The sequence below is a fragment of the Lycorma delicatula genome, chromosome 6 (genome assembly GCF_047948215.1).
Source record: "Lycorma delicatula isolate Av1 chromosome 6, ASM4794821v1, whole genome shotgun sequence".
Classification (NCBI taxonomy): Eukaryota; Metazoa; Arthropoda; class Insecta; order Hemiptera; family Fulgoridae; genus Lycorma; species Lycorma delicatula.
Window position 1 is genome coordinate 53,723,309 of NC_134460.1, and position 12,401 is coordinate 53,735,709.

The 12,401-nt window shown below is 33.5% G+C and overlaps 1 protein-coding gene across 4 annotated transcripts in view; it reads right to left on the bottom strand.

The window, feature by feature from the left end:
* LOC142327071 (uncharacterized) overlaps positions 1 to 12,401 on the bottom strand; it is a 61,846-nt gene that overhangs the window by 44,363 nt on the left and 5,082 nt on the right. For 2 of the 4 annotated variants that reach the window (XM_075369875.1, XM_075369874.1), the window contains exons 2-4: positions 10,100 to 10,243; positions 9,438 to 9,638; positions 2,292 to 2,649 (exon numbers count right to left, since the gene is read on the bottom strand). In XM_075369875.1, the coding sequence (XP_075225990.1) occupies positions 2,292 to 2,649; positions 9,438 to 9,638; positions 10,100 to 10,226 (686 nt within the window). In that variant the 5' untranslated portion in view covers positions 10,227 to 10,243. The remainder of the gene's footprint in view (positions 1 to 2,291; positions 2,650 to 9,437; positions 9,639 to 10,099; positions 10,244 to 12,401) is intronic. The other 2 variants (XM_075369877.1, XM_075369876.1) reach the window with 2 other exon arrangements.

Sequence of the window (12,401 nt, forward strand, 5' to 3'; positions counted from 1 at the left end):
AATCAATTTATAATAAATTTAATTAAATAATTTTATAATAAATCAAACAGTATAAATATGTAACAAACTTTTAATTAATTAATATACCATTAAAAATTAAAATTCTAGTAAACAAACAATGAAAGTTTATACAAAAACAAAAAAACATTTTTAATATATTGTAGCAAGTAACAAAATGTATTTTTAAAAATATGAAACCTATGCATAAGTTTTATATATTGATTAATTCAGCTGCATTCTATTAAGTCTGATTAAAGTCTATTAAATAAGCCATCAAATTTTATTTAAGTTAGTTACATGAAATCCATTAGACCACTATTGTGTAAGTTTTTGTTTTCTACGTAATAAAAGTCATAAATTCTCTAAATGCAAAAAAGTTATTATATTCAATGGAAACTTATTGGCCTCCTGACAAATGTAAAAAAAACAGAGTAGAAAAAAGAGTGTGTCTGTATAGTTAATGTAAATTAAAGATTTCAACATGCTTTCCAATATGCATAATGTAAGTAATAAAAAAAAGAGTAATTGGTTCCTGAAATAAATTGGAAAACAAGAAATTATGAAATTTTCTTTTTTTTAAGAAAAACCATTCTTAAAATTTTATTTAAAATCCAAAGATAGATTGCTATTTCAATTGATAAACAATCTAAACAACTTCATCAAATTAAATTACTTTTGAGCATTTTCTCATTTTACAATTTACAGAATGCAATAGAAGCAATAAAATATAATACATCTTAAGAGAAGATTGCCAAAGTGAAAACAAACAGAAACAGCAATGACAGAGGAAGCATTTAATAGAGAGAAACAGTTAGTAAGTTGGAGTTAAATTTTCACTTTATCTTATAAAGTGATATGTTTTAATACAGAAGTAAAATATGGACCTAGAAAAAAATTTGATAAAGAAAGGAAGAAGTGATTTCAAACATAAGTAACAAGAGATTAGAGATGATTAAATGGACAAAGTGAAAAATGAAAATATGAAATGCATAGAGAAGAACGACCAAAAATTTAATTAGAATATAACAGAAAACTGGCAGAAATGGCTAGGGATATTATGAGAGGAGAAAGGTTAATTAAAATAGTGCTAAAGGATCAGTAGAAGGAGGAAAAAAGAGAGGCTAAAAAGAGATAATTTTTTTTTATGAAGTCCTACCACACAGCATTTAGAATCCAGTAAATTTCCTAAAATATTCTAGTTCTCACAATTTTTTATTTATAATTACATGAGTAACATAATTATTAAAAAATGAATTAAATGTTCTAAAACACCTATTGTTAACAACCTAAAGTTAGACTTCAAGAAGTATCTTTTAAAATGATATGTTTAAAATAAAAAATTATCATGTTGTTTAGAACAACTAACTTTTGAAAACTAAGTAGACGGTTCTGTTTTTTCTGAAGTCTATGAGTGAAGTCATTTAGAATCCAGTAAAATAGTCTAGTTCTCATATTTTTTTTTTTTATTTGTAATTACATAAATAACATAATTATTAAAAAATGTATTAAATGTTCTTAAATATCTCTGTCAACAACCTAAAAGTTAGCCCTCAAGAAGTATCTTGTAAAATAGTATTATGTTTAAAATATCTTTGTATAGGTGTGAAATATGAACCTAAAGAAAAAAAAGGCAAGAGAAAGGTCAGACATTTGAAATGCGAGTATGATGAGATTGAAAATGGCCAATAGAAACATGATTACGACATTTAGTAATCGTTTCTTTAATATGTATCTATTGTTCCCATCAATATGTACCCATGAAACAGTGCGACTTTGCAAGTTTGAGAATGGTAACAACAGACCTTCTAGTAATAACAGAATGCCTAATACTGTAATTATGTAATGTGAGGTTTTCATTCTCTGAAAATGACTTTACCAGAGCGAAATTTTAATTTCTTCTACCATAATTCCATCATCATCCTGTTTGAGATACAATCAAAAATATAGTCTTACAGAAATACGAAAATGTACATGTGAGTATTGACTGGATATTCTGTGCCAAAGACATATACATATTGAATTTCATTAAAAGTTATGTAGTAAAATAAAAATACTATTATATTTTAATGAACATTTTTAATAAAAACCTGTTAGATTAACTTTAAAGCAGATAAGCCAAAAATCATGTAACAGATTGTAATCAAAGTCCCTAAGTAATTGTAACCTCAAATACATTTTAGAAACATAATCCACTCAAAAGTTAAAAAAATTAATTATTTTTAAACATGCATTTTCTTTGATTCTATACAAATATTCATCCACATTAGAAAAAAAGAAATTAAATCATTTACCTTCGATCACTTTCAGAAGAAATAGCAGAGAGTCTATTACTATAATTGCGAGGTTTTCGTTCTCTGAAAACGACTTCAACTGGAGGGAAATTTTTAATCTCTTCTCTAATACTTGCACCATCATCCTTTTGCTGTTCTTCATCTCCTGCTTTATCATCAATACTTTCATCCTTTTGATCATCTCCTATATTCTTTTTGTCATCCTCTCTTCCTGGCGGTGTAGTTATTGGTTCGCCACCTGACCATGGTAAATCTAAAGAAAGTGATCTAAATGAAGATTTCTTTGGTTGGTCAGAAACTAGATTAGTTGGTCTATTAGGAGAATCAACAGTAGCACCTTTGTCCCCTGTAAGGAAAACTACTAATATAACTATAAAATACTAATTTTACAACAAAGAATATCTTATTTTTCTATTCTTAGCTACAGTTAAATAAAAATCCTAAAAAAATACACCTATTTTTATGTACATATGTAAAAACAGTTTAACACTGAAAACCATACATTAGCTTGAGTATGATTAATGGAGATGTATTTTTAATAAGATATATTTAAACAATTTGTATGATAATCTCCAGATAAAACTTTTGTTAACTACCTCTTTTAACAGACTGTTTTCTTACAAAATGATGCCTTACAGTAAAATTAAATTATTTCTTTAGTTTGTAATTTTTACTGTATTTGTACAAAGACTACGACATCATCTTCGAATCTTTCCCCTCCTAAAGCTTCTTTCAGCAAACCAAACATGTAGAAATCATACAGTAACAAATCTGGACTGTATGGTGGGTGTTCAAAAGGTGACCAATGAATTTCAGCAAGTTTGAGCTTCTGTATGCAGCCATGCATTGTAGTGGAAAAGAAAGACGTTGCAAACTGGTTGCCAGCTTCATTCATTAAGATAAGCAGTCCTGACTCCACAACTGGCAGTAATATGCCACATTTACATTCTTTGTTCATGCAGGAAATCAATCTGCAGCCCACGTTTCAAGTCCCAAAACAGTTTCCAGAACTTTTCCAGCTGACAAGTGTTTCTTTGCCTTAATTGGTGCCTCCTACTTCTTCTCTTGCTTTCTGGGGTGTAGTGGTGGACCCACATTTCCTTGCATATATCATAATACGGTCTAAAGATGCCTCTCCTTCTTCCTCAGATTCAGAAGCGGCTGACAATTGTCTTTCAGAATATTTCCCTGTGCCTCAGTGAGAAGACATGGAACTCGCTGACACTTTGCTGCATCCAAGTGTGTCTGACACAGAATCAGTTTGGATTCAGGGCCCGGATTCTCCACCATGGATGCAATACAAAACGTTATGTCCATCGTACACAGGACTGCAAGCAGTAGTTGACATAGAAGGCTGATTCCTATGGTTATTTTTATTGATATGACAAATTCTTTTAACAGCTTGGGCTGAACAGTTATTGTTGAAGAACTTAAGAGGAGAGGAATCAGTCCTTATGTGAGAAGGGTCATCCAGGACAACCTATCGAATAAGTCAATGATTGGCACCGGTGAAAAAGGTGAATATATGGTCAAGATCACCAGAGGAGTGCCCCAGGGATCAGTTCTCAGGCCCCTGTTGTGGAACATTGCTTATGATGTGATCTTCAGAATGCAGTTTCAAGATGGGGTATATCCTACAGCCTTTGCCAATGACCTGGCATTGGTTATATGTAAGAGGACAGAGGAGGAAGTAATCAAGTCAGCAAATACTTGCTTGGTCTTGTAAGGAGTTAGATGGACCTAAGTGTTGCAGTGGAGAAGACTACAACTGTAGTGATCGAAGGAAGAAAGAAGATCAGGGATATTATATCCTTTACCTTATATGGGATAGAGATCCTCCCTTCTAGTTCAGTTAGATCTTTTCAAGTTCATGTCAAGCAAATGATACATAAGGTGAAGAGGGTGGTTAAAGCCCTTTCCAGGATATTGGAAAATTCATATGGATGAAGTTATTCCAAACAGAAGTTGTAAGCGGATGTCATTCATGCCATCATCCTATATGCAGTCCCTGTTTGGACAAGAGGGCAGGTGGTGAAACATGCATGTGCAATGATAGAAAGAGTGCAGACATTGAGGGTCTGCTGGGGATATCAAATGGTATCCACGAGGCCTGTGTTGGTGGTGGTGGTCATCCACCCCAATCGGTCTTCTTGCTATCAGCGGGAAGAAAGAAGAGAGGGGGTAGAAAACAAGAGGTCTCACAAATTGTTGATGAATAGGTGGCAAGCCAGGTGGGAGGACTCTGTAAAAGGTGCCTGGATAAGGTGGTTGCTGCCAGTAATAAAACCCTGGGCAGAAAGGGAGTTTGGAGAGGTGATGTACAAATTAACCCAGTTCCTAACAGGGTGTGGGTGCTTCAATTCGTATCTGAAGAAGTGCATGCAGGCAGAATCTGATCTGTGCATTTACTGGTATCTGTGCAGGTCAATACTGTTGAGCATACAATTTTTGAGTGCATACTGCTCACAGTGGGAGCAGCCGAGCAGAAATTGTTATCAGTTTTTGGGTCTGCTGAATGCTGATAACATCATGGGCTGTGTATGTTACAGTCCAGAAGGAACTGGATCTTGATAGAGAGCACGGTGATCAACAAGGGGAACTTGGCAAACTAGTAGTATTAGATTGTCAGTCCGGGGGGTGGCAGCAGGGGCTCCCTTGGGTCACTGTCTGTCAAGGGGAGACCTCCAGGGAATGCTTGATCCTGCTACTTTAAAGCTGGTTATTACACTAAGAGTACCTGCACTATACAGCATAGGAACCATGTTCATGCCTTGCGGCCATGTCCAGTCCCTATGTGATAAAGGGGGAGATGATTTTAGTTGGTGAGAGCCTGACACTGTCATCTGTGCAAACAGATGCTGGCTGATAAGAGCTTTCCCTTCCTCCTACGAAAAAAAGAATTATCTGACAAATGTATGCACATTCCCAACCTTTGATGCCCAGCTATGATGCAATTTCAGCAATGGTTATATTGCGATTATAAATGGCCTGAATGTTGTCATCATTAACACAACAAACTTTTTCCAGTCTGCATGCCTGTGCAGGAAGCAAACCTGCTGAACCAGAACATTACATCAGTAGTGCTCACTAAACCACCTGCAATCTCATACACAATCAATTGATGATCACTTGAGCTATTGTCAACCAGTTGCACTATTGCTCCAGTTGCAAATATTGGCAGGAATAAATTTACCAACAGTAATGTTGATGTTCGTTCTACCAAAAAGCCAACACCCACCTACCATACCTGCATAAGTGGGCAACTCACCAAGTACATTATATACCTGCAGACCATGATGGGCTAAAAAACCCTCAATTAATTTACCACCATCATCGGTGAAGCCACTATGCCACAAAAGTGACTTAGCAATCACATCTGCACCATTACGGATTGGACTGGTACCAGAGAATCGTAGGATTTTATCCCAGACCTCAAGATGATGATCAGCAGGATCTCTATATTGAAAATACATAATTTCAACATACAGATGCAAGTTCTGAACATCCAAATGAACAACAACATGATGATCGTTAGAGAACTGTCGAATGAAGAAACAGTCAAGTTCCCTTCTGCACAGTACAGCAGACAAGCTATCAGAACTGAAATAAAATATTTTCTGAGAAGAACCTGGTAGTTCACCAAACATAACATATGGATGCTGCAACAAGACAACATAAAACCCCCTATGAATGGTGATCTCGCCAAGTTCAATCTGTACAATGTAAGCACCCTATGCATTTAATTGCCCAATTTTAACCATCTTACGATACTGAATTTTAATACACTGTGACAGCCCTCTGATAACAAGCGCAATCCTTACTGGACAGAGTGCTTATGGTCCTTCTGAAGATATCTGCAGTTGACACAAGTCGTGCCCTCCGACTTCTTAGGACACTCTTCTCGTTTGTGTCCCTCACCCACACAGTGGGAACACACTACCTACCACCAGATGGTTTACACAGTTTAACTGTGTGTCAAAACTGGCAGCACTTGAAACAATGTTGAACATGAAGAAAAGTCAATAAACAACCTGCCCTCAGATACGAAGCCTTTAAATAGTTCAGAACTCACCTTGAAAATCGTGGTAACACTTTGTCTTCCACCTAGCCGTTTTGAATAACAACCGACAATCAGACCTGAAGGCCGCCTCAGCCATCTGAATTTTCTGCTCCCAAATGAGTCATTAACTACTTCCTCAGATAGATGTTGATCAATATCATACACAATGACCTAAAGATGCCTCTTCCTTTTAGGGGCGACTTTCAAGTTGGTTTTACCATCCTCGAGGGAGTCATAAATAACTTTAATTGTCTTTTTGTCATTGGCAACAAAAATTAGCTCCTTCATCTCATGTATATTTTGAATTCTCAGGCTCGATCTCTTCTGTCGAAGGATACCTGAAATTTTTCCTTCATTTCCTGTTACATTCCGTCAATACCCCTTCCTTTAAATTAATGAAAACAACCTCAGGTTGCTTTCAAGACAGACTGGCCTCTCGTTTCTCCTTCAATACCTGAGAATAAGGTTTATGTTGAGGCATCACAACTGTAACAGAAACCTTTTCCAGCATAATCACCTCATGCACCTCTGCAAGCCTCTCAACCAACTTATCATACCCTACCACGATGGCAGAAATAATTGATTTGTATTCCCTCATTCTGGGATAATCTTTTCGCATACTTTACCTAAACTGCTCCTGGGACTCTCTAAGAACTACATAGGTACCTTAGCTGAACTATTCCTGGAACTCTTTAAGAACTGCATAAGCATTTCATATTGCTCATTAAATTCCCTCACAAGCAGAGCAGAACTCCCCCCCACACACCCTGTCTCTTGAACAAAATCCTGCACTAAATCCTTAACCTGGATAGAGATACACGATACCCCAGCACGTGGCTCATCATCTCCTGATGAGAAGGAATCATCAGGCCACACTTTAGCTATTACTTCACCAGGAGCGTATTTTGCCCACCTGGATTTACCCTTCTTACCTCCTTTATCAGACAAACTCAATATTAATTGAATAAAAACAAAGACTATTAAACTGATTTAAAGTTGTTCACTGTCAATAACAAGTTCAATAGATCAGATGGCAATATAAACAAAGGAAAGAACAATCAGATCAATGCAAAATGGCCGCTGCCAAATACAACGACCAATCACAAAGAACCAATATGGCTATTGCCAATGTAAACAAAATCACAACTGATTAATTAACAAACTGATTTGAATTATATTAAATTCAAACAAACAGCTAAGACAACTAACTGTATTTTATTAAAACATACACCAAAACAAAAAGTCGCATGGGAGGGAGACTTAAATAAATTAAACCACCTTACAGCCCAGATAGCCTAAAGAGTATCCAAGCAACAAAAATTTGAAATAACCAATTACACAGAAAATAATATCCCAAAATAATGATCAAACAAACAATCACACCCTTACTAACAAACAAAGAATAAAATTTACAAATAGTAATATTGTAACAGCACAAATACTTATATTTGTTCGGAGCAGACTAAAAACATGACCTACCAATATGGTGTTGTGTCAAAATTATGGATGTGTTCAAGAAATGTAGCCCCAACATAAAAATAAACAAAAGATTCTCTATGTATGGATTTATTTGCATGCTACTGTACATATATTGCAATACACCATAACTAAAAAAAAAGAAGTTAAATACCTGTAATAAACCATTAAATGATAAACAATTACTTAAACCTTTTATTTTTTATTAGAACTATTTTATTCTAATAATCATTTAACATACTTCATTCTTTATACATATTATTTAAAAGTTTTAATAAATATGGTTAGACAACACATACTTTAAGCAAAGATTATAATCTCATTTAAAATTCTAAATAATATAAGCTCCTCTATGAATCATAAGACCTTGCCGATTGTGAGAGGGCTTGAGTGCTCACTTTTTTTTTACTTCCTTGTACAAAATAAAAGGAAGTATTGTGAGTGATTGCAAAAAATGTCGGTCTTCAGATTTCATCTCCTTTTTTCTTTTTTATAACTTTTTTTTACTTCCTTGTACGAAGTAAAGGAACTATTGTGATCGCGAAACATGTTGGTTTTCATGTTTCAATGGAAATATCCATTTTGACTAGTTTCGGTGTGACGTCTGTACATACATATTGTTACCATATATGCCAACTTAATATTGGCAGACAGCAACAGTAGCAGCTCAGCTGTCAGCGGGAGCATAGTACGCACAGATGCTTGCAAAAAGCAAAAAATGTTGCAAACAAAGAAAAAATAAAAAAATTAAGAGATGATAAATATAGAGGTAGAAAACGTTAAGACAAAGGAAAGAATAAAAACATTAATAGACGATGAATATAAAGAGAGAGAAAATTTGGAAACCAGAGAACATGTACACAAATTAAGATCAGAAGTATATCAAACCAAAGAGCGATTAAATGATTTAACAAGTGTACAAAGTGTACACAATAATTATTCAATTCTGAATTTAAATATTAAAGGGAGAAATAGTTATATTTAAATAAATATATTACTATATATAATATATATATTATAATATAACTATCTTTTTTCTTTTTTGTAACATAATAATTAATCAATTGAATGATATAATATAAATATATTAATATCATTTTAATAATAAATCAGATTTTTTTAAAATCTTTTTTATATTAAAAAAATTAATATAAAAAATATAATGAAAAGAACCAAAATTGATAAATAAACCTAAACACAGACTCTCGTCGACTAAAGTTCTATTGCAGTACTCATTCGATGTACTTCATCGTCCTATTTAACTCATCATTAAAATGTATGCAAAATGATGTTAAAAGTTAATATTTACAGTTAATGTATACCAATTGTAATAATGTTAACTGTATAAATAAAGTTTGTGTTTTTTTAAAAACAGACCTCGTTGAGTTTGAATCGCATATACTCTAAAATGTGTGTATATAATTTAATAGGCGTACAAGGAAATCAAATAGTGTCCACATCATATTTTTGTAAATTATTATTTAGATTTGATAATCTGATAATAATAATAAAATAACTATACAAACAAAAGGCAAAAATAAAATAAAACATTAAATGTAATCAAAATGTTAAAAAAATGTTTAGAAAATACAAATATAGTATTTATTTACCTTCCGTTGCTTTTGGGTTTTCAAAAAATGAACCAGTAAAAGAACCCCACAAACTGGTGCTAGTGGTCATCCGTTTAGAATTAGATGAAGTTGGCGTTGGCGTTAAAATACGTTTAGCAGTAGTTTGTGATGTACTAGGCTCATCAACAGCCCAAGAAGAGAAAAAATTATCTCCTGAATCTAAATCTTCTGATGGCACCACTGAAAAATTATTCCAATAAAAATTTAAAATATAGATTTATTAAGATAAAAATAATTTAGAGTAAACAATCCCAAATAAAATTAATTTTGGTGTAGCAGTTAACAATAATGAACATTTTAAAAAAAGTCCAATGAAAAAAACTTTACTAAACTAAAGCCATGATCATCAAATAAGATTAAGAAATGGACCTTTAATGTTTGCTTAGCTCTTTGACATCACTGTTAATTACAGATGCATTCTATTATATGAAAATGTTTTTCCTCTTTTTTAAGTCGATTTTAAGAAACATTTGAAAAAAAATTTCACTTTATTATAAAAAATATTAATTAGCTGGGCAGACCAAATAAAATTATTATTTATAAATAATAAACTGGAAAATTATCACTGATTCACTAAGAAATAACTTCTACATCAATTATGAATAAAAAAAAAAATTGGTCATTACAAAAATAATATTTACATGTAGCTTTTGAACCTGATACATTCTCGTCTTCCTTAATATCTAAAGCTTTGTCAATTGTTTTCTGTGCTTCTTTTAACGCTGATTTAGCTAAATTTGCAAATCCAGTAGCATCAAACCAACTCATGGTATAATTCCAAGTAACTGAAACAAATTAAAAAATTAAATCTAGAAAAAGAACCTGAATCGATTCCAACTAAATCATTTTATTCAGTGTATAGAAAATGAACCATCCTCAAATGTTCACAGCATACTTTCATTCTTATTTTGATATAAGTCAACATTGCAATTAAAATTAACATTTAAAAACATTTTCCAGCTATACCAATTATCACTGTACATGCTGATAAGTTACACAATTTAGCTAAAGCAACCCGATTCATCCAGGAGGTAATAAAAAAAAATATTATATTTTATTATAAGTATATTTATTCTGAGAATACGTCATTTATTGTCCAATTCCAAAAAAGTAGAACAGATAAAAGAAACAAAGATCAACAAAATTATGTACACATACACAACTTACTTTACCATTTTCACAAGTCAGGTTTAATTTTTTTTTTTTTCAAAAATACTGCATAGTACAAAAAGTATCTAAAAAACTAAAAAATCTTAAGGTTCACATAAAACATAAAATTATAAAAATAATAATAAAACTGGGCTATTTAACAGGAGTTTTTTTAAACAGGCTGCTGAAAAGCATTTGTCTAAAATATTCAAAAAATATAATAGTTATAAAATTCACTAATCAGAAAACTAAGTTTGTACCTAGATAGAAAGTTCAATTTATAAAAATATAGACCCTTTTTAATTTATGAGTAATAATTGAATATCTAAAGGTAAAATTCAAAATCTGTAAGATAATTTGTAATGTACAACCTGAATATACATATACGAAGGTAAGTCAATTATTATCCGCAATTTAGTTAAATTTTTGTTTATGGTGGTAGTACTGTCGTGTTGCGTAGATGACGAATGCGTGTTTTAATTGTTGTTATGTCTGCGCAAGTTTGATATGCTACTAACCACCGGGTTGGTCTAGTGGTGAACGCGTCTTCCCAAATCAGCTGATTTGGAACTCGAGAATTCCCGCGTTCAAGTGCTAGTAAAGCCAGTTATTTTTACACGGATTTGAATACTAGATCGTGGATACCGGTGTTCTTTGGTGGTTGGGTTTCAATTAACCACACATCTCAGGAATGGTCGAACTGAGAATGTACAAGACTACACTTCATTTACATTCATACATATCATTCTCATTCATCCTCTGAAGAATTACCTCAACGGTAGTTACCGGAGGCTAAACAGGAAAAAAGAGAGAAAAGAGAGGTTTGATGCTACTAAGTTAGTTCCATTACCGCTGCCTTGCCGTTAACCACGGCTGCTCCGCTTTCTGTTTGCACAGGTGTATCAGGGGCCGAAATTCATCGAAAACTTTCGGTACAGTACGGGAACAGTGTGTAGCCGCAACGAAGTGTCTACGAATGGATTGAAAAATTCAAAAATTTTAATTTGGATTTCCGGCTCCGGAAATTAATTTGGACGACCGTTTACCGCCACAAATGAGGAAAACATTGAGCGTGCACATGACGTGGCACATCGTCTGCAAATTACTCACGGTTCTGCTTACGAAATCATCCACAACAGACTTGGGTTTCATAAAGTTTGTACAAGATGGGTCCCAAAACAACTCACACAGTTGCATAAACAAACGCACTTGGACATCTGCCAAAAACATTTGGATCGTTATGGTAACGAACTTTTTAGACAAAATCATCACTATTGACAAAACATGGATCCATCATTACGATCCGGAGTGTAAACGGCAGAATATTGAATGGAAACATCCAAATTTGTCTTGCAAAAAAAAGTTCAAGACCCAACCATCCACAGGAAAACTGATGCTTACGATTTTTTGGGACTCACAAGGCCCAGTACTGGAACATTATGAGGAAAGGGGCACGACAATAAACAGTACGCATTACAGTGAGATGCTTACTGCCAAGCTGAAGCCTGAAATTCAAAGCAAACGCCGAGGACTGCTGTCAAAAGGTGTTGTGTTGTTGCACGACAATGCCCGTCCACATACTGCTGCCTGCACTGTTGAAAATAGTTGAAAAACTCAACCAAAAACCTTCTTTTATGAGGGCATCAGGAAGCTTGTGCAACGATGGACCAAGTGCGCTGAAATGCAAGGGGACTATGGTGAAAAATGATGTACATGTATGTTTCCTATTTGTATTCAAATAAAATTTATAACTACATTACGGATAATAATTGACTTACCCTCGTAAATCAAAGT